This window comes from Dermacentor andersoni, chromosome 5 (assembly GCF_023375885.2).
Source record: "Dermacentor andersoni chromosome 5, qqDerAnde1_hic_scaffold, whole genome shotgun sequence".
NCBI lineage: Eukaryota > Metazoa > Arthropoda > Arachnida > Ixodida > Ixodidae > Dermacentor > Dermacentor andersoni.
In genome coordinates, this window is record NC_092818.1 from 180,508,370 (window position 1) to 180,528,967 (window position 20,598).

At 46.9% G+C, this 20,598-nt stretch overlaps 1 protein-coding gene across 5 annotated transcripts in view; it reads left to right on the forward strand.

The window, feature by feature from the left end:
* Positions 1-20,598, forward strand: part of LOC126531687 (protein Aster-B-like) — a 129,632-nt gene that overhangs the window by 61,904 nt on the left and 47,130 nt on the right. The window contains exon 1 of one of the 5 annotated variants that reach the window (XM_050179349.3): positions 10,785-10,935. The exons of the other annotated variants lie outside the window; for them this stretch is intronic. Within the exon in view, the coding sequence (XP_050035306.1) occupies positions 10,850-10,935 (86 nt within the window). The 5' untranslated portion in view covers positions 10,785-10,849. Of the gene's footprint in view, positions 1-10,784; positions 10,936-20,598 lie in introns of those variants that run through there. 5 annotated transcript variants of the gene reach the window in all.

Sequence of the window (20,598 nt, forward strand, 5' to 3'; positions counted from 1 at the left end):
CCTGCTTCTCGTTCTCACCTTTCGATCCACCTTTGCCAGAAATGGCACTGGCTTTGCTGTTCTGCGTGTGAGAGAGAAAATTGCTACTACATGATCCTTTACCTCTATTAAGTTGTACCACTTACTAGGGAGAGTGACCCACTTTATGTAAAGGAGATAATAATGAAAGACATAGAAGCTAAGAAGCTAACACTGTGGATATTTTTCGAGGACCCTTGTCAAAATTAATCATGAAACAGAGATGTTTCATAATTCTGAAAAACCTGTAATGTTATCGAACTTGCGGTACCGTCCTAAATCTAGTTAAAAGATATTTAGCAAAGCGATATCAGTATTTGTAAATAAATAATATCCTTTTTGCAACACGCGTTAAGATAACATGTAAGACCACTGCTGTTTAACGTGTTTATTAATCGTATGTAAGGATTTACCCTTTTGATTACATTATCTACGCGAATGGCGTAGATAATGGCGAATGGCGCGAATGTCTTTTTTTTCGGGACGAATATTGATAATCTTGTTGATACAGCTAACATTGCATTAAATAACATATACGGTTGGACACGGAATTTTTCCATTCTCGGCAAACTGATTGTTACAAAACAAAAGCTGTTATCTTGCGCGATAATTCATCTTTCTGTGAACTTCCTTGTCCTCTAATAATAAATAAAAAAAATGTGTTTTCTTCCACCGTAACGACATTGGGTCTTATTTTCTATACGCATGCATGGGATGGGACCACCATGCCTATTTATCACATAACATACATAACAAACTGTAATATTTTAGGAGTGTTAAAAATTGCCAGTGGATTTTACCACTTTCTTAGAAGTTTCTTTTGTATAACGCACTTCTTGCTTCTAACTTGCGTTATTCTCATTTAATTTGGGGTAACGCAAGCGAGCAGTCGATGTATAATTTGTTTCTCCTGCAAAAAAAAAAAGAAGAAGAAGAAAATGGAAGAACAATATAAATGCTCTTCGTTCGACTGCAGGTCGGCCTTGCGATTCTCATGTTCCTCAGTTGTTCATCAAATTTAATTTATTGAAAGTTCTATATGGATTCGAACTACTGCTATCTTTTAGATCAAAAATCGTGAAAGATGGCGCTGATATGTGCAGTGCAGTTTAAAACACCGTTTTTCTCGCTCAGTCGACACTCTGAGCACTAAAGTATATTCCGCGGCCGCGCACTAAGCACGGATTTTAAATGTTAGCGTATTGCTTGCCGAAAACGTTCGAGAAGTTTAGGCTTACTAATGAAAGCCAACGCACATTATGTAGTGCCTTTTTACTAAACATGCTGTTCCTGCACCTGATTTATTAATGGTTTTCGTTTAATAGTTTGATAGTTAGTAATGGTTTTCGTATTAATCGTTTTCGTTTTGGAGAGTTCGTACTTCCCTATAGAAATATGTGCAAGCGGTTACTCCCGCTAAATAATTTTTCGGCACTCCCTTTGTCAGGGTACTGCCACCGCTGGTGTACAGTCAGTTTACGTTGGTCCGGACCTCAATTTTCAAGGCGCGCAAGCGATCGTCAGTTTTTTGGAAATTCGTGCAGCCTCTATGCGGAAATGGGAGACACGTTTACTTGTCAGCGTTGCTCTTTGAAAGCGCTGTCGCCGTGCCGTCAGCCGTCGACAAATGGCGACGGCTTGTGTCGTCAGCTGGCCAGCCGCTGTGCTGTTTTGTTCTGCTTCTTTTTTTTTATTCCCCTTCAACGGCCCAAAGACGTGCAGGATTCCCGCATTGCCGTCAAGAATACCTTTTCGCGCTTGCCCAGCCAGCGCTTTCCCACCGTATATGAAAGCTAGGCAAACCTTGATGACAGCTCGTACGGCGGAATAGAACGCTTGTCCCATCTGGTGGAGTATTCTCCGTGTTATTCCCGCAGAGCTAAATATCCGGATGAGAGAAAGTGAAAAAAGTACAGCCAGCAGTGGCCTCTGCAGCTGCGCAGTGCATGTGAAGTTGACGGGAAATGACAGGATCACGGCGTAGTGATATGAATGCATTGCGTGGGCGCGCGCTGCCATTGTTTCCTGTGAGATTTGCACACGACACGCACGCAACGAGGGCTTACTGGAATCGTCTCACTTTTCAGCTACGCCCACCCGTTTGCCTTAGGGGATAGATATTGTACGAACCGATGCAAGTGGCCCACCTCCTCCACGTGACCGATACTGTGCTAGGAAAGCTGCCACGACCTCGCTTCTACGTACCTCTTGACCTGGTCAAGATTGTCGCTGTGTGCAACGTGTCGCACACAAGCACCTTGCGTAATCTGAAAGACCGGAGAGACTTTGAACGGCACTCAATTATATCATAGCGCTCGCTGTCTGGTATACGCGCTCTGATTTGGATATACCCTGTCTAATAATTTTGAAGGTCTCGTGGATGCTGGAATGTGTATACGCAATGACACGTGTAGTGTCTCACATTAGAGTGCTTTTTCTCTAAGAGAGATTGTTCTTAAAGCTGTATGCCATAGCTCCCATATGTGCTCCGATAAGCCGCATTCAGATAAAAGAGCGTCTGCAGTGGACGCCATGCAACCTACCCCTGCGTGACTTTATCGGGGTGATTGTTCGATCCCCGGTATCCCCCTTGTTCGAGCAGTATGTCCTTGTTGCGAACTTTGAATGCGCATTATGGATTGGTGTCTACGTATGCGTGCTTGTTTTTATGTCAGCCGTGCAATTTCCATGGCAGCCGCTGATGTACTGTTGTCACCGAATTTGACGATATCTTTGTGGCCGTCTTAAAAATGGGCGCATGGGATTTCAGGCTATTTCGAGCTGAAATGTTTCCGCTTAAAATTGCGCGCGCCTTTCAGAGGTGCCCATAAACGGCGCTTCACTGCTGCATCCTGCGCGGTAGTTTGCCTAAAGAACTCAGCGTTATTTGTAGCCGTACACAACGCCCCGGAAAACAAGCAATATACTGACCACGACGTCTGACGACATCTTCAACCCTCTCGTTGTTCGTCACCTCAGCAAAGGTGCAATGTGATCGCATATACATGCCTTACCGACGTGCATGTCGGACAGTCAAAGCAAGGACGGAATAGTAGTGGTAACTGGCGTTTTGTGGCCGCTAGTGTGCTGCGAGTTATACATGTCGAACTCGAGTTGTACGTATATAATTAACAAGGGGTGTGCGAATAGGTATTTCTGAGACCGAATCGAGTACGAATCGTATAGTGCTAGAAGCGAATAGAGTCGAATATCGAATACTTTTTTAATAATGAGTATCTGTTATCACAACTTTTATAAAACGATGATTACATCCCAGTATTCTTAAAGTTAGCAAGAGTCTGTCATGACATAGTGCGTTGTGAGGCGTTGTTTATTAAATGCACAAATTGGGCATTAGGAGCAAACAAGTTCCTTCGCATGAACAGGGCTCTTCAGAGAGTGGCAATGATTGCTGTACAGTCTGTAAAGCATGGCTACCTAACTGACGTACCCTGCTGCACTACACAAATTCTCGTATCTTATGTCTATACTATGCCTGCGGAGGTGAAAGCTTGCGGTACTTCTGCTCCGATTTTACCTTTATTTGGGCGCAGTTAACGTAGTGAAATATTCGAAAAGTATTCGAAAAATATTCGAAAAATATTCGAATTTATGAATAGTGACTATTCGGTATGAAGACCAAATCGAATGGGACACTATTCATTATCCGAAAATTTTGAATATTCGCACACCCTTATACTCAAAGTGCGTTACAGATACGGAAATCGCATTGAAAATGTTGACTACTAGTTAATGGAAGTATATGCAGTGTATATTAAATGCATAACGCATTTCACTATGGTTATACGTGTTCTGAGACTGTTTCGTTGTTTCACTGGTGGGTGATAGTTACCGCTTATTCGTCCGCATAAATATCATGAACAATACCGTGCCAGTTAATCATCAAAAGGCATCACGTATATATTGTATTTAAATATCTCGTCTACATGGTTGCAACATGTCTTAGAGAGCACCTCGTGATTCTTATGTATCCCCCCTCCCCTCTCTCCTTTTCTTTATTTTTATTTTTTTAACAGGCATTGTTTTACTATGCAAGAAACGCGGCAAGTCCAGTAGAGTGTCCCAGCGGTCGGCGAATGTTACTGTGGGTCTGAGGGGTGCCCGTGATCTATCCCTCCTTGAGCCTGATAGGCAGGCGTACTGTTCCTCTCGTCCCCTGATTGCCCCATGTGATCTTACTGTTGGCGCCCTTATGCATCTTAGTGCTAATCTTGTTCCTTTTGTTTCCGAGCTATCGCGTCGCAGCCATGGTTAGCGCAGAGCTGTCTGCCCCTTAGAGTCGTTTCGCGCATCCGATAGGGCTCATTATCAAGCGGCGGGAAACTGGCGCATGCAAACAACCTTTGCGAACTCTGTCTGCGAGAGCCTCTGGCCAGTAGTACCGTGTTGGGCTACAAACACTCCTTTTCGGTGCATATCGATGCGGGGTCGTTGTCGTTTCCAGGGGATGCCTCTTCTGTATGTATAGCCACATAAGCATGAACTGTTCCTTGAGGGTCGAGCTAGAACAATACCTGCTCCCCCTCTTTTTTTTTTATCTCCCTTTCTCTCTGCCTCGTACATCACGTCTGGCTAAGCAGTGCTAGTTTTGTGCTCAAGCGTCGTGCCCACAGCAACGAAGCACGAAACGTTTCATATTCACGTCCGCGCATTGGTACACACATAACCGAGATCAAGGAACACGGCCACGCGTTTTGTGTAAATGTAAGTGGCGTGTGTTCGTGCACGTGCACAGCACAAGGTCTGCTGTAAACCACGAAGCTGTGTTTATGCCAAATTATATGTGCTTGCATGTCACATGCTTATAATATGAGTGAGAAGCCGGGGAGCCCGATTTTTTGTTAATCACAACCATACGAAACCAACAGATAATGCAGCCAAGGAAAACATAGGGGAACTTATTTGTAGCTTTAATGCGAAAGTATTATGTGGCTTCTGAGGCGCAAAATCCGGCTTTGGCGTGACCACGCCATGTTCAAAAGGCTACACACCCTCGACCTATGGTGGGAGTTGAACCCACGACCTTTGGAATTAAGGCGCAGTTAATTGGAGCGCATATAATTAAGGGATAGTTAATAAGGCACTCGAACCCATGACCTTTGGTGGGATTTGAGCCCTCAACCTTTGGTGTTTGCTTAAGGCGTAGTTGATTAAGGTATTTTAATTAGGGTAGAGTTAATTAAAGCACTCGAAGTCTCGACCTGTGGTGTTGAGTAAGGTCGTCGTTATGAAGGCACGTAGAGTAAATTAAGATAGAGTTAATTAAGGCACTCCAATCCACAACCTCTGGTGGGAGTCGAACGTACGACCGTGCGTTGTGCGCACCTTATGACGAACACCGTTGGTCATGTCGCGGCGCTTCTGCTGACGTGGCCGCAACGCTTTCGCATTCATCCACGTAGTGCCCCTTGAGTTTTTTATTTGGAGTGTAGAAATAACAAGCCAACGAGAAATGAATGTGGACGAAGAAACAACTTGCTGCCGGTGGGAGCCGGACCCACAATCTCCGCATTACACGTGCGTTGCACTGCCAATTGTGCTACGACAGCGGCCCTCCCACGTCCACATTTTTGGGCATGTGTGTGTGCAGGATTTGGCCCTCGAAACGTACGCTTAATGCGGAGGTTGCAGGTTGGTCTTCCACCTGCTGCAGGATGTATTTTCGTCCACATTCAATTTCCTTTAGCTTACATTTCTACACTTAAAGTAAAAATTACAAATAAATTTCCCTATGCATTCCTCGACTTCATTGTCTGTTGGCTACATATGGTTATGCTTATAATATCTATGACATACTGGCGTTTTTGCTGGTACTTTAAGTTCAAAGTGAACCTTTTACTCGATACGGTAAACAGTTGTATGTATGTATGTATGTATGTATGTGTGTATGTATGTATGTATGTATGTATGTATGTATGTATGTATGTATGTATGTATGTATGTATGTATGTATGTATGTATTCTTCTTACGTGTTGGGGCTGCTCCGTGGCCTTGCCTCTAGTGAGATCGTAACGCAGAGCGGTGAGCATTGCGAAGTTCGTTGTGCCAGCACCGGGCCCCGAAAACAAGCAACTCTGTGTAGTAGAGCACAAGTGGTGCATGCGTCGAGCGCTGGTGTCGGGGTTAGTGCGAAGAGAAGCTCGACCAGCCTTTTTTGCGGATACGCTGCTGTTCCGGTCGATCACCTCTCATGTTCAGGAAGAATACTCGCCACGGTGTCTGCTCCTTATCATGCGCAACCAACCTGGACAGCAAAACAATGCCCGTTTTTGGGTACATGTTGTGTCTAAAGGCAATATTTGCTCGGGCTTTCTTTCGCAGCTGTGTTTTTCAAGCGACCGTTGCTCGCCCTTCTCTCATGATGAGGCGCACGAAACGCACCGGGTACTTTGAGGATAGGACGCCTCGATGACTAGCAGTCAGAGAAGAAAATTTGCCGATGACAACGATTCTTCTATATAGCTAGTGGTTGTGCTGTAAGAGTGGAAAGGTAAAATACTATAGTTGGTTCTCGTTGAGTCTGAACACTGTTTGCAGGAAAAATGCTATCGAAGCCACGACGACGTAGTACACTCGCTGAACTAGAAGACATGCAGGGACCATTGAGCGCATCTTCTCGGAAAGTCGCAGTACCAGTGACGAATTGGATGTGGACGCGCCTACTCCCCACTGTCAGTGTGTGTTAGGTATTTCAGGAGGCTGAGCAACATGGGAATTCATTTGTGGTGAAGAAAGACGGCTGACAGATTAGTTGTACAATAGCAGGGAGAACACAATGAAGGGAACAATATCTCGTTTTTTACAGCGAAGCTGTATATGGCTAGCCGATTCGTCCATCCGTCCGTCCCTCTGTCGGTCGCCTGTACGCCGAGAACTCCTCCGGCGCAACCCCTTGCGCATGCGGGATAAAGAGAGAGAGAGAGAGAGAGAGAGGCGCGCGATTAGCCAGCACCACCTAGATAGCGCAAGGCCTGTTTTCTCCGGTCCAACATGTCACGTTACCTGGCCCGAAATTTTCATTGACAAGGATGACGTGATGAAAGCGGTGACGTCAAAATCATTGTTGCCTATTCGGGAGCATCCCCATTAGGTTCTATGGTAGTCGTGCCAGGTGACATGACGTCATTCATCGGAGTGAAAAGGTCCTGTGCTATCTAGGTGGTGCTGGATTAGCTGCGCCGTAGTGACGTCGTTGCTCTCTGTCGCAGCCGAGAGCGCGCGCACCAGTTTCTCTCCGGCTCCGAAATGGGTAGGCCACGCGTCATACGTATATTTCTTAGGAGCAGGAAATTTTCGTTAATAACGCCGCGAGCAGAACCGGGAACGAGCTTGTCTACGCCGTGCCGATGCTGCAGCCCGGGCACAAGAGCAGGCTCGTGCAGCCGAGCGCAAGCAGCAACTGCGCACCGAGGATCCGGCAGCCTACCAAACCGTCATTTAATGAACCGTCGGGATAAACCCAGTGATAAACACATCGGAGTCGCACGTTTCAGCTTCGCTGATTAACCATCTGCACGGAGTGCTTGGCCGGTGATTTCCTTTCTTTTTTCTCTCTTTCTTTTTCTTTGCTAAGTTAAACTTGTGCAAAAATAATTTAAGGTTCTATAGCTTGTTGTGCCACGAGTCGCGACGTTTAAGGGCCCAGACAAGAAACAGCGGGAAAGCAAGAAAGCTGATCCGTAGAGATGGCGTTCCTCCCACCCCCCTACCGCCACCATTTACTTCACCGTTTCGCCAACAGAACAAAAGGTTATCGCTGGAGCCAGAAACATTGAGCTAAATGTGGGCGCGCTTTACACTGCGCTTTGAAGGACTCACATATGTTCTCTTGCAGTATACTGGACGGTCATGCGTCACTGTCAGTCGATTTCCTTCGAATGAACTGAGAGATACGAGGATTTTAACTTGCACAATCCGTCCACGCTTCACTGGATGTTTTCCTTGAGCCGAGCGTCGGCTCGTGTGTCTCGCGTTCTAGAGACCGTCATATGGGCACAAAAACCGCGAAGCATGACACGGCAGTGCAGTCAAGCTGCTAACATACTTATAGTTCGACGTCGTCTCTAAGTGTCGCCGACCGACGACTTCCGGAAGTTTATTACGTGCGCGTGAGTCCACCTCCGACGGAAGTAGCTTTCCGGGCGACAAGAGTCGCTGTTAGCCGAAGAAACTTCCACGTCCGGTTTTGCGGCGCCTTCTGACATTCCTGTCAGCGTCGAAACGATCGTGTTGTTTTATAATACACCGCTGCTCGGGGTCAATGTCCTGACGGCAGCCGATATGCGACTTTTTCGTGGCATGCCTTCTTGAAGCGGTCGGTGGTCAAGAAGCTCCCCGCGTGCTGGTACGTAGCTTCGAGTGGCTTCCTCTCGCAGTAACTATACCCACTCGACCTTGTGGGAACCGCGAAGTCGCACTTGCATGGCTGTGCCTAGCTTTGAGGTCAGACTTCGTCTCAAGCTCAGTGTTGCACCACTGACGTTAATCTCTTTCTAATAATAACAGTTCCGTATTTGGTTTTAAGGAGGAGTGGCAATAGTGGAATGCGGCTTTTACTTGCCGCCGGTTCACTGGCGCCGGTTTAATTTTGATTCGACAGCAGACGTCACGTCGAAATGCGCGTAATTATTTGGCCTCTTTGGAGCCGCATGACAGTTATGAATGTAAGTACAGTGCCTAGCTTTCCTGCCGTGTGGTATAACAATCGCTAGATGAACAGGCAACATCGAGAGCTTTCCCTACGGCTGCAGTTCTTAGCGAGCCAAAGGGTTATTATCCGTGTAGCAGTCGAATGGTCTTTAACGGAGTCTTTTCGCGAAGTACGCAGACACGAACAACATCTCGAAACGCCGAGTTTATGTTGCGACAGATACCTCTTCGACAAACTTATGGTGCAATGGGGCTTGCACAGATTTGCCCCTTTCAGGATGATTCCATTGTTTTGCTGGCAATTGACAACTCGTATACATTTATCACCAATCGCATCAACTAACGGCACCTATCTCTCAGCTACATTGGTAAACACTCCGGCAGCTACCTCCGGCTTCATGTTTTGAACTCCCGAGCTCGCACGAGCCGATATGAACGCCGCTAATCGCGTGTATTCGTTTTCTCTAATCGTTTTTCTCGGAAGCCTGTGAGAGTGCATGGATTTCAGCTGCAGAACTTTCTCAGCCTGCTATTTGACTACGCTGTTCCACCAAACGTTCACCCATTTTCCAAGGAATTCATCTATCCGGTTTCGTCTGTGCGTTAGTTTGCATCTGAGCATAAAATCGGGCATGTTTAGCATTCAACAGTCTTTCGCAGTCGACGCCGTGTTTTAAAACGACAGCGAGGCTGGCGCATGCTCGAGGCGCTTTTGCTTGCAGACGCCGGCCTTGGCGGCGTATCGATACAGAGCACGTGGCTTGTGTAGCTTTTTCAAGCCCATATATATACCGATGGCTCTGTACGCTTTTTTCGATGTTTTCCTCCAACGCTTGTGTCATTACGACAAGCCTCTGGATGCGCTTTCCCGTTGCGCACTAATGCCCAGAGGCAGCGAGCATAACACGCAGTCGGGGTAGACTTGAAAGGCGAAATTGACTACGCATTCCTTTTCAGTGTGCAAACTTGCATGGCACCTTCGAGAAAAGAAAGGAAAGAAATGCTGATATCAGAGGTGGCGGTAGATCGTAGAAAGGCGTTTTCTCTAAGCGAAGCACGTTTAACGACTGAGACCTCTGTGCTATCTGATGTCGGCAACCTGGCTTACAAGCCAGCGTGATTTCACAAGTGTTTCGTTTTAGGCATACATATGCTTAGGGTATTTACGGGGTGGCGAGATGGGGTTGGGTGCAGGGGCTCTTACGGGTCTTGTTCTGACTTCACGAAAACCTTTTCATTGAATTGGCCTCTGCGGAATATCGCGTGCGCGTACTTGACAAGATCCAAGCTCCGCATCAACCGTTTAATTGTACGGACGGCATCGTGTCATTGTTAAGGTCGACGAAGTCTTCACTAACGGCCGGCTGCTATCTGTCGCCGCGTATACGATCTGTGTGTCTATGATATTCTGCGAGTTCGTTACACGCCGCGCAAAATGCGTGCTATTACGATGTTCGAAACGCACATCGGTAACTACCCAGTTTTCGTGCACTGCGAAAATGCACGCTCCAACGCGAGGCCACTGAGCGTCAAAGATACGCCGAGAATGCGCCGCTGTGCGGTTCCCCATTCATTATCCCCGTCTAACTGCAAGTGCTGCAGCAGGACTTCGGCTTCGACGCTGCGTTGCAGCGAGCAGAAGTGCACGCTTGTACGCCGCGGGTATGACAGACGCGTGGTAAACTTCCGTGCCTGGCTAATTGCCGCGCTCGGTCGCCCGGGCGGAGGTGCCTCGCCGTCGGCGCCGTCGATAGCGCGGCGTCGCCCGCCCGTGCTCAGACAAAAGCCTTTTGTTTCCTTTTCGGAGACTGCGCCGAGTCGCGTGCGTTGCGTGTACGAAGAGGTCCCGCGCGCCGAGCGCTCCTTCTCCGATATGCGCGGCTGGTGTGCCGCAGACTGAGTAAACACGACGGGTTGTTGCGGAAAGGTGACCTGCCCCCTTGATAGGACGCGCGGAGAACTCTCCTGTCGCGCCACGCTGCTACGGGGTTCGCGCGGTGCGCTCCATGCCCCCCCTCCCCTTTCTCGTCCTCTCCCCGCACTCTGCTAAATCGCGTCCCACGTGACCACAACAAGGAGCCATCCGGCGCGCACAGTTATGCGCGACCGACCCGAGTGCAGAGCACGTCGACGAATGAGCGCGCTACAGCAGTGCACAGCATGGTGGGCGTCCCCGTCGGTGCCCTAGCACCGAGCATTCTCGAAGCACTCAAGCACCGCGCTAAGGCACCTCCGATCAACTACAGGTGAGCTCCTCAGAAGCTGATGTGGACTTGCGTTGGCGAGCTTCCTCGGTTTCGTGTCTGAGGGCCCCTTCCTGTTGTCCGCTTACCGACCCGGGCCCAGTAAGATGGTTGGAATTCAGCGCCACTGTTGTCGGTTTATTTCTTCGTCCATGGTGTCGCCTGCGCTGCAGAAAATATAGTCGAACATGACGGACAAGCGCACAGCTAGTCTTCGATCCTTTGCTCGACAGCCGTGGTTGCCGAGGAGGGTGTACACTTGAATTGTTCCAACATTCTCGGGCGTCCGCTTCTGTCTGTTATCTCTCCCGTCGACCCTTACGCTGACAGTTGAATCTTTTCCTATATTTAAGAGACGCCCAAGATTGTTGCAATCGCTGCTGCTAGGAAACTTATGTTTCGCTCGCACTAGATGTGCCGTGCATCTTCGCGAGTCATACTACAGGCTGGAAACGCCGTTCCGTGCACGAACGGTTGACAGTGCACCGTCCCTATAGCAGCGCGGATGGCGATAACCGCTCACTCCCATATTTGGCGTGCCAAGAACGCGCAGCGATCCGACGGGAGGACGACCCGAGCCCGAGTTCGGTCCACACTTGGCGTCTTTGCCTCAGAATCCTCCCATCGGGGGTCCATCGCATTGAGCCGTATTCTTGTTGTCATTTCCACGAAGACAATCACCGATACGTGTGGTGTGATCCTGCTAACGTGTTGGTGCATAAGTGTGGCGCTTGAAAATACAGTTCGTTTTCTGATCTCGGAGGCCACGGGACGATTTGCTGCCACTGATGGCATCGCTCGTCCCAACTGCGAACCGGTCTGTCCGCTTTCGCTGCTTCAGTCTAGGGGAATGAATCGTCTTTGCGGGCATAGGATCGAATAGAAAAATGGCGCCCAGAGTGATCACCGGGCACGCCTGCTTCCTGCCGCTCTTAGACGATGGAAAGGTGATTGCGTGCCGTATTGTAGGCACGAACCCGCAGTTCGGGCGTTACGCGTCCTATCCACCTCGGACCGCCCCATCACGCAGGTGTGGGAAACGCACCAGATGTACCCTATGTAAGACAAAGGCATGCCGTGGTGCTCTGGTGGTTGCTTTCCTATGCATCGCACCGCTTGTCTTCAACGCGTTATGCCTGCCGCCGTGATTTGCGCACGACAATAAAGGCCGTCGCACGACGAACGAGAAAGTGCGTGCATGCGTTTCTTGCTGTATAGAGCCTGAACACGAAGTGCGCTGTTTCCGGAGCACACAGTTCTGAGCGATTTTGGGTGTGCACAGAACTCGGCGTGTTTCCCGGCTCCCCGGGATTCCTTTGGCATCGGACGACTTCGGCTGCAGGACTAGGCTTGCGAGTTCGGCGCAGAAAGTTTTAAACCGCGTAATTGCTATTTGAAGTTGTTACGTTTCCAGCGGCAAGCCTGCACCGAAGGGGGCACGCATAGGCGGAAAGTTTTCATTTTCCCGGCCGGGAGTTGGAGGGGAGGGGGGGGACTTGAAGATACTTTGTGTGACTTGAAAGAATTCTTCACTGAAGTGACGGCCTTATATGAAAATTTACAAGACCCGATAGTAGGAGGCAGTTAAATTTCACAACCTGAGTCCTCTCCCACCACCAAGAATCTGGCGTCTCTCGGTGGTGTAATCTACCTTCGCGTAATTGTCGTATACTTCGCTATCAGTAATACTGATTCGCTTTTCAGACGAAACTGCAGCCTTTCAGGGTTATCTTTTTTTCTTCTTCTGCGAGCCCGAGTGCAAGCGCTTCTGCGCATGGCTGCTGTTGATTCTGATTTCGAGTGAGTCCGGTTACTGAGTGAATTACGCAGGGTGCCCCATCTGTCACGCACCAAGACTTAAAAAAAAGAGCACTTGCATTACTCGAAGAAAACCTAGTGCATATTGTTTCCAGTACAGTGGAGTAGCCGCCAGTAATTCTTTCGTTCCTGAAATTTAATTCGGCAATTGCAATTAATTATCTAATTCGAGAAGTACAGTCCTAATTATCAGTGTCAATGGGGTATCTATCTGTACGCACTCCCAGGTACCCCCAAATGACATCTAACTGCTGTGTTTTCAGCGACGTACTAATTGCGTGCAATTTTTTTTCCGACTGGCAAACAATTAAACCTCATGAAATATGAAAAATATCGCGGGACTGCACTCCCACTCGTATCATAAAGCAGCGCCCTCGAATAAGCTGATTGAGAGCAACTGCATTGTCTGTCGCAAACCAGAAGAGACAGCGCATCACCTTGATAATGGTACGGAAGGAGCACCAACAGCAGGTTTCGCTGCTTTGCAGCTATTCCTTCCTCTCTACGTCACACTCATGTCTCTCAAGGCCGACTGATCACATTGATAACAAAAGCCACTTGATAACGTGGCCAAAGCGCCGCTCTGACCACGCACGAAACGCGAAAAGCAATGTAATTAAATTATGGGGTTTTACGTGCCATAACCACTTTGATTATGAGGCAGGCCGTAGTGGGGCACTACGGAAATTTGGACCATCTGGGGTTCTTTAACATGCACCTAATTAAATACACGGGTGTTTTCGCATTTCGCCCCCATCGAAATGCGGCCGCCGTGGCCCTGATTCATCCCGCGATCTCGTGCTTAGCAACCCAACGCTATAGCTGCTAAAAAAAGCAATGTAATAGGCATAGTTTTCTGGAAGCGTTCATCTCTTACTATGTTAAACATTTTCCTTCCGTTCCTAAAGTATCCGCTCCATCAAGGATACGTAAACCCTGGGTAACTATTCAATTATTTAAAAAGTTAAAAGAAAAGGCTAGGTTATTCAATAAATTCATCACATCTCGGGATCCTGATGATTTAAGAGTGTTTAAATCATTTCGAAATGGCTTAACTAAGGAATTACGTGCTGCGAAAACTACGTTTTATAAGCAAACCTTCGCATCTTGCAGCCATGACAGCAATAAGATATGGCAATGGCTTAATTCTTTGCTGAATAGAGTGCCCAATTCAGCGGCAGGGTTGCGTATAATTTCCAATGGAGCGGACATACCTGACGAGAAGTTGGCCTACTGTTTTAATAATTATTTCACTAATCTACCTAAACGCAATGTGAATGAAAACGCCTGCCGTTTCATTACAACGAACTGTGTGCATTCAATTCTTTTGCGTCCCACAAACACTTCAGAAGTAATTTTACTGTTCTCCGCACTAAACAATAGCAATTCCTGCGATGCTGATAACATTAAAATCAAGCTTGCGAAATTTGTAATAGATATAATCGCTCCAGTACTAACTAGCCCATATTTATAATATCTGCCTTTCTACCGGTGTGTTCCCGTATAAAATGCAGATGGCAAAAGTAGTTGCATTGTTCAAGGAAGGTGACAAAACTGCCTTACCTAATTATAGACCTGTGTCTATTCTCCTTATATTTTCGAAGTGCTTTGCAGAGTATCTGCAAGTATTTTTTGCAGAGTATCAGACTTTCTGGACAAGCACAACTTGGTAACTAAGCATCAGTACGCTTTCCGGAAAAATATGTCAACACAGCTAGCTTTGCTTGAACAGAAAGAACTAATTCTAAATAATTTTGAGGAACGTTTACTAACATTGGGAGTATTTGTCGATTTTTCAAAAGCCTTCGGTTCTATAAATCATGATCTGCTTAGTAAGTTAAACCACTACGGTATACGCGGCAATGCACTTGACTTGATTAGGTCGTATCTTGGTCATAGAAAGCAGTTTGTACAAGTAAATAGCTTTAAATCTGAAGATCGGTCGGTCAATGTAGGTGTACCCCAGGGCAGTATTTTAGGGCCCCTCCTCTTTAATATCTTTATTAACGATTTAGTAAACATTGATGTTGATACGCGTTACGTAATCTATGCTGATGACACTACGTTATTCTTTTCATCTAACCGCCCTGCCGAATTGATTATAAGAGCTAATACAGTTTTGAATAAACTATACACATGATCATTTGGCAACGGTTTGACTATTAATTCGCAAAAAACTAAGGCTGTGTTATTTCGCGCAAAGAACACGCAAATTACTCTAGAGGAAGATTTGCTAATGAACAATTCTAAAATTGAACTTGTACACTCGGTAAAATCGCTAGCTATATTTTTTTATCATACTATGACGTGGCAGAGCCATATAGATTTTCTTGCTAGTAAGCTTTCACAAATCACTGGAATATTTTATTCCTTGAACTATCTTCCTCGCTCTATTAAGTGCTTGTTATATAATTCACTTTTTCTCAGCCATTTAAATTATTGTTCTGTCTGGGCTACCACTTCTGACACAAATATCAACAGGCTGTACATACTGCAAAAGAAGGCTCTTCGCGCTATTTGTAATAAACCATACGATTTCCCTTCAGCTTATTTACTTCATAAACTGAACACACCGAAAGTACAGGCCCTTTTAAAGTATCGTTTAGTGCTTGCGTATAAGAATGAACAGAAAAAAAACATAAACTACATTACTTTTATGGCTAACTTAAAACTATACGAAACTATACGCTCGGGGGGGGGGGGGGGGATGAGCCCCCCACCCCCACCCGGTTACCCTTGGAGGGGGCACGGGCCGCGGAGACCCCCCCGTAGTCGGCGCCTATATGGAGACAGGCGTCCTTCCGGTTATTGCATTTTCATGATTCGGGCAACTGAACGCTTGCTCAGTTTGAACCATTTCCATGCGTGCAACGTGCGCCCCTCAGTGACGAAATTGCAGTGACGAAATTGTGAGTGAGTAAACTTGCTTTTTGACACAATTATTAAGCTGAAGGCCTTGTAACTCTTTCTTAGCTTAAGTAATCAAATAAGTTGACTGCATACAGAGAACCTGAAGCCTTGTATTATTTTAGTAATTGCCTCATTCAAGTGTGCTCGGTATATTTTCGTTCGTCGCTTCATGCGCGTCTTAAACCTTACAAAAACTATTCAACTCCATGAAGAAAGAAAAGAGAGAGAAGCTGGTAAAATAACGTTCCAGATTATTGAGAACGTAACAATTATTTAATTCACTGTCTACGATACGGTGTTCTAAAGCGATGGTGATGTAAAGCGGTGGCACGAAAATGCGAGAGAAGGAAAATTTGCTGCAGCAGAAAATGCGCCAATTGCGCAGCACACTATAGCGTAAACGGCTGCAAAGCACTTTGAGCTGTGCGTCTCTCACACCTGTAACGTTGCCTGCACGGTGCTCACGGGTGATTGTCGTGCGTATGCTGTCAAGGATTTGCATACGTTCTCTGCGAATAAACTGATAATGTTTTTGCAAAATCCCCCATCTTAGCGACGTGGCAATATATTTGGTTTCTGAGTTTATAGTTAAGGCATGCACATAAAGCGCCAGCGCAACTTGAGACGCTAGCCAAAATATACGTTTGCGCTTCCCTTGATTGACTAAAAAGAAACGACTCTATCCGAGAAAAGTACTAATCGCAAACCCTTTCTCGTGTTCTTGCCTCTTGTTGATGCGCTGCTGTTATAAATGAAATCCTGAAACCGTGATTTTTGGGTCCTCTATATCGATTGATCACTTTGTGGGACGTCACTCTTATACGCTGATTAGCTGAAGCATACGGAAGCAGTCGCGACAAGGTGGGTTGCACGTCTTTGATTCGCGCTGTAGTCACGTCACTAGAGTATACAGTTATCGAGCTCATTGACGAGACGTCCCTCACTGTATTGAAGCATCACACTGGACGTTACGCAGTAAACATGTTACTCCTATAAGGGTGCTGCTAACACCCTCAACCTCTATAGGTTAGGATCAAATCGTTAATAGGGACAAATGAAGTTTTTTTTTTTTTTGAGGCATCCAAAGCGAAGTTTTTCTTTGCCTCTTTCGGCCACTTTTCGCCTGCTAGCTGCTATCTTGCACGATTGGCTGGTGCCGGACAAAGTGCAAGCAAGCACGAAGTATATACAAACAGGCTGCCCTGGGCGGCAGATGTGTAAGCGCGGACGTGAACTTCAGCACAAAAACACGCCGTCTTCGTCTACGTACCGGGTTCACTGTGTCGACGTCACTGCGTTGTCATCATGCCGCCGTTGTCATCGTTTCACTCGCCGTGGTTGCTCAGTGGCTATGGTGTTGGGCTGCTGAGCACGAGGTCGCGGGATCGAATCCCGGCCACGGCGGCCGCATTTCGATGGGGGCGAAATGCGAAAACACCCGTGTGCTTAGATTTAGGTGCACGTTAAAGAACCCCAGGTGGTCGAAATTTCCGGAGTCCTCCACTACGGCGTGCCTCATAATCAGAAAGTGGTTTTGGCACGTAAAACCCCACAATTTTTAATTTTGTCATCGTTTCATCGTCGCCATTCTGTCGTATCGATTCCAGTGCCATCATCCCATTGTCGTCGTTCCATCGTGCTCAGACCGTCGCCGTCATTCCATCGTCGTCGTACAGTCGTCTTCATACTGTCATCGCACAGTCGTCAACGTGCCGTCATAATCGTTCCATCGTCGTTATTTTATCGTAGTCATTCCAGTGTCGTCACCCAATTGCTATCATGCAGTTGTCGTCATTCCATCGTCATAATTTCCCTGTCATTTTTTTCGTTTTCGTCCGTTTGATCCGCACGTTCGAGCGCCACAAATACGCGTTGAACGAAGTGTTTTCCGCTTCAAACGTGCCCAACTTAATCGTGTGCTTTATACTCGCCAAACGAGGACAACGATCTTCGCACACATCAGTGAAAACTTCGCTTAAACCGATTGTCACATCGTGTGGGATCCGCATTTTTTTCTTTTTTTTTATGGCGTGTAAACATAATTGGAGCTGCAACAGACAACTCTAACGCTGCATGGGCCGCACTTTCATAGATATCGCTCGTGCCGGATACTTTGGTACGCACCAAGTTGTCACAATGGGTTTAGTATTCGTCTACGGCTTCAGCTGTTGTTTGAAGTCGCTTTCATCTACAATGTCTTTTTTTCTTTGCTTTTTTTTCTCTCACCGTAAGGTTAAGGGTGCTACGTGACGCGAGAGTGCAATTCGATAAAGTGATTGTGAATATGTTCCCTAGATCAAGCCCCATAAAAGACATCCAGTGTTCTTTGAAGCAGACCGGGGTCGTCTCGTGTGGTATGCCTATTGATTTAAGAAACTCAGGGTGTCTACCAACCGGGAAAACCTGGAATTCTCAAGGATTTTGAATAGTCTGGAGAAACTCGGCGAAAACTCGGGGAATTTGTGCTTCAATCAGGGAAAATTAGCTGTCATTTTATTGAAAGAGAACGAAAGTTGCCCTACTGCTGGCTCGAGTAAAAGAGAGGAATCGTAACGAATTGTCTGACACCGTGTCGTCGGCTGGAGGAGTTGCCAGTGTACAGTCAAGGACCGATTTTCCGGACACCTGATTTTAGGGAAATGCCCGATAATGTGGACGGCTTTGCGGCACCATCACGAGTCAATGTATAAGAACGTCTGTAATTTCAGACGCAAGAACCCTTCGCCGTCCGATTTTCCGCACTTTTTGCCCCTACCGCAGGTCCGAAACGGCATTAATCAAAGCCAACACCGCCGTTTTGATTATCCCGCCGCCTCGAACCGGCGCTCTCGGACGCAGATCCGCTGGCAGCCGTAGCGACCACCGCGGCAACGCGAATCTTAGCTGCTTCGACGTTCGCTATTAAACTTTTGCCGTTCGGTGCTGTGTTTTTCATTGAACGAATTCGCCGCTCTCAGTAATGGCACCGACTCCGCCTCTGTAGTCCTCACGATTGGCTTCGAAGCTTAGAAAGCATGCGCGTTGCATGACGCCGGTTTCTGAATGGCAGCTTTGCCTCAGCATAGGGATGTTACGCGGTGAAGCGTACGTGAAGTATTGCGGTGAAGCTTAACAAGCGTGGGAAGGGGCAATTGTTACGGGACACAGTACGTATTCCATAATTATACACGCGTGCACCCACCGTTTCCTGTCACAGTACGAGCACCGATATGCCTAATAGGTGTACTGGCAGGCCTTCAGAGATTTTTCCGGACTTGCCTGTGACGATTTGAGCCCTTAAGGGCAGTAAAAGACACGCATCCATTTTTTCGGAATGCCCGATTTGATTTTTCGGACGTTTTCGTGGCCCCTATGGCGTCAGAAAAATCGGACGTTAACTGTACAACTGATCGAGAGGATGCTTCAAATGGTCTGTGGGGCGAACGCACGGTGGAGCGAGGACAAGAATAGAAATTACCGTCGCATTGAAGAATGATGGGGAAAGGAACTGTGCCGCCTCTTCTTTGAAGGAGCTCGAGCTCAAAAAGCAAAGTGTTGGCTGACACAAAGATGCAGGTGACCCTCATCCAAACCAAAATAAGCTCTTGAAAGCAGTGAAACACGAAAAGGGGCATTGTGCGTGGGCTGAGAGTATGTGAGGACAGTTGAGGTTGACTTTCCAGTTGCTGAGAAAATCTCACTTGTGACAAAGTTCGGGCCTAATACCTATGATCATGCTATCACTTGATAGAAATAGCTCATTTTCAAAAATATTTGCTTCTGTATGCATCTCTTTTTATTCGTATTTGAAGGTGTTCGACTCGATTTGCAATGGCCGTTACCATTTTTCTTTTTCGAAGTTATTTAATGTGCATTTTACTATCCCCTCCCTTCAGTTTTCTATTTTGAATAATATACACCACTTCTTATTATTCAAACTGGATTAAGCTTTTTTTTTATTTGCTTAAAATGCTTACTTGAGAGTGACAGCATCGGGTGACGTGGTGTCAGCCTGTCTTGACATAAAATAAAGTTCTGTGTCACTCAGGGAAAACCTGGAAAACTCAGGGAATTTGAAAATGTCAACTTGTAGACACCATGAAGATGTTTATGCTGACACACGGGGTGTCGTTGGTTACCCGGTGGCGAATATCGCTACGAAATCGCCACTCCGCTTGTAGATAAGGGGCTTCGCTTTGATCAACACAAGTTGGCAGCCTATGTTGGTTTACATGACCTTTGGCTGCAGCGCATTAAAAAAGACGAGGGTGTGAGACAAATAAGCTGACACCAGACGTACCGAAGAGCTCCGGGTTGACTTGTTCCGCGTGGTCTCCAGTTCGACAGCTTCCATAATCAAGCTGAGACGCCGGGACTTTTCAGCTACCCGCTATACTTAGCCCAGATTATGGACAGATTTTGCATTCTTCACTGTGGCATCGAGCTTTCGTTTAATCACGTGTAAATGACCATCCTTCCTTTCTAAATATTAGCATTAGAAGCGTCAAATTAAAAAAAAAAAGTATATGCGTGTAAAGTGTGGGAAGCCGGTCACGTGGTAGAGATAGGGGACGGGAGAGCTTACGAAGAGTGCGTATATATGTATATATTGTGCAACTGAGGGTGGTCTGCTCCGGACTGCCGTCAGTTCCTCGAATAGGCAAGACGTGTGTCGAGTGAGCTTCTGAACACTTCGCGATCTGGTGAACGTGGTTTAAATCATGTATCTGGGACCTCAAAGAAGTGCAACGTAATGCTAACGCATTTTGCGCGCATTTACCGCTAAATCGCCACTCGCCCTTAAGAGCTCCGCTGTAAAAGATCATGCTTCCCCCAGGATTGTGACCGTGTGTTAACACAAAACTATCACGACTGGCTCCAGCGTCGTTACTGCTCGTTGCTGCTGGCTCGTTGCGACCCGCGGTGCTGCGAGGTGACTGACACTTATTACAAGGTGGC